Source organism: Pygoscelis adeliae, unplaced genomic scaffold, assembly GCF_000699105.1.
Source record: "Pygoscelis adeliae isolate BGI_AS28 unplaced genomic scaffold, ASM69910v1 Scaffold244, whole genome shotgun sequence".
Taxonomy (NCBI): domain Eukaryota; kingdom Metazoa; phylum Chordata; class Aves; order Sphenisciformes; family Spheniscidae; genus Pygoscelis; species Pygoscelis adeliae.
The window spans coordinates 495,580-496,600 of NW_008824648.1; the positions used below are offsets into that span (position 1 = coordinate 495,580).

General features: G+C 58.0%; 1 protein-coding gene across 1 annotated transcript in view; it reads left to right on the forward strand.

Annotated features, from left to right (window-relative positions):
• The first annotated feature begins 251 nt into the window (after nucleotides 1–251).
• PAX2 (paired box 2) overlaps nucleotides 252–1,021 on the forward strand; it is an 81,704-nt gene continuing 80,934 nt past the window's right edge. The window contains exons 1-2 of the mRNA XM_009322471.1: nucleotides 252–369; nucleotides 750–918. Of these exons, the coding sequence (XP_009320746.1) occupies nucleotides 252–369; nucleotides 750–918 (287 nt within the window). The remainder of the gene's footprint in view (nucleotides 370–749; nucleotides 919–1,021) is intronic.

Genomic DNA, 1,021 nt, shown 5'->3' on the forward strand with positions numbered 1-1,021 from the left:
TGCATGGGGGACACGCCGCGGGGTGAGGGAGGGAGGGGTTCCCGAGCAACTGTAATTGACAATGTGATAGAAAATCGTGGAAAGAAAATGAAAGGAGAGAGGAAAAGCCCAAGAGTAGAGGGAAGGGGGACTGCGGCAGGGTCCGCCCGTAGCCGCTAAGCAGCTGAGCTCCGGAGTTTGGGAGAGCACCTCTCCCCAACTCTTGGGAGAGGAGCCGGAGCGGGCACTGCCTCCATCCTCGCCCCACCACAATGGCCCTGAGAAGCCGCCGCTCCGGCGTCCCGGGCGGGGACCGCGGGCGGGAGAGGTGCTCTCCGGCCCAGGGAGGGGAGACGGCGTACGGGGGGGACAGTCCCCGGCTAGCCTCCGGCTCGAGAAAATTCACACTGCCTTCTCGTTCCTTCCCATCTTTCCCCCTCTCTCTTTCTTTTTTCCTTTCTCTTTTCTTTCTTTCTCTCATTCACGCTCTTTTTCCTCTTTCTTTCCTTTCTGTATCTTTCTCTCGTTAGCTTTCTTTCTTTCTTTCTCTTTCTTTCCCCGCATTTTTTCCTCTTTCTTGCTCTTTCTCTGTTTTTCTTTTCTTCTCTCTCCCCCCCACGTCTTGTTCCCCCCTCTCGACTCCCCGCCATCACCTCCATCCATCTGTAGTGACTGGAGATTTTGCAGTACCAGTGCCGAAGAATCCACGACTAACGGTGTGTCTCTGGTGTGCGTGGGTTGTTGTGTTTTTTTTATTTCTCTTTCCCCAGCAGGGCACGGGGGTGTGAACCAGCTCGGGGGGGTGTTTGTGAACGGCAGGCCCCTACCTGACGTGGTGAGACAAAGGATAGTGGAGCTGGCTCACCAGGGGGTGCGACCCTGTGACATTTCCAGGCAGCTGCGGGTCAGCCACGGTTGTGTCAGCAAGATCCTGGGCAGGTAAGGAAAGAGGCAGCTCCTTCCTCTCCCCTGGGACGGCACTGGCGCATCCCTTCCCCGCTCCGGTGTGACCTCCCGCCCTTCCCTCGGCGCCGGGCTCTCC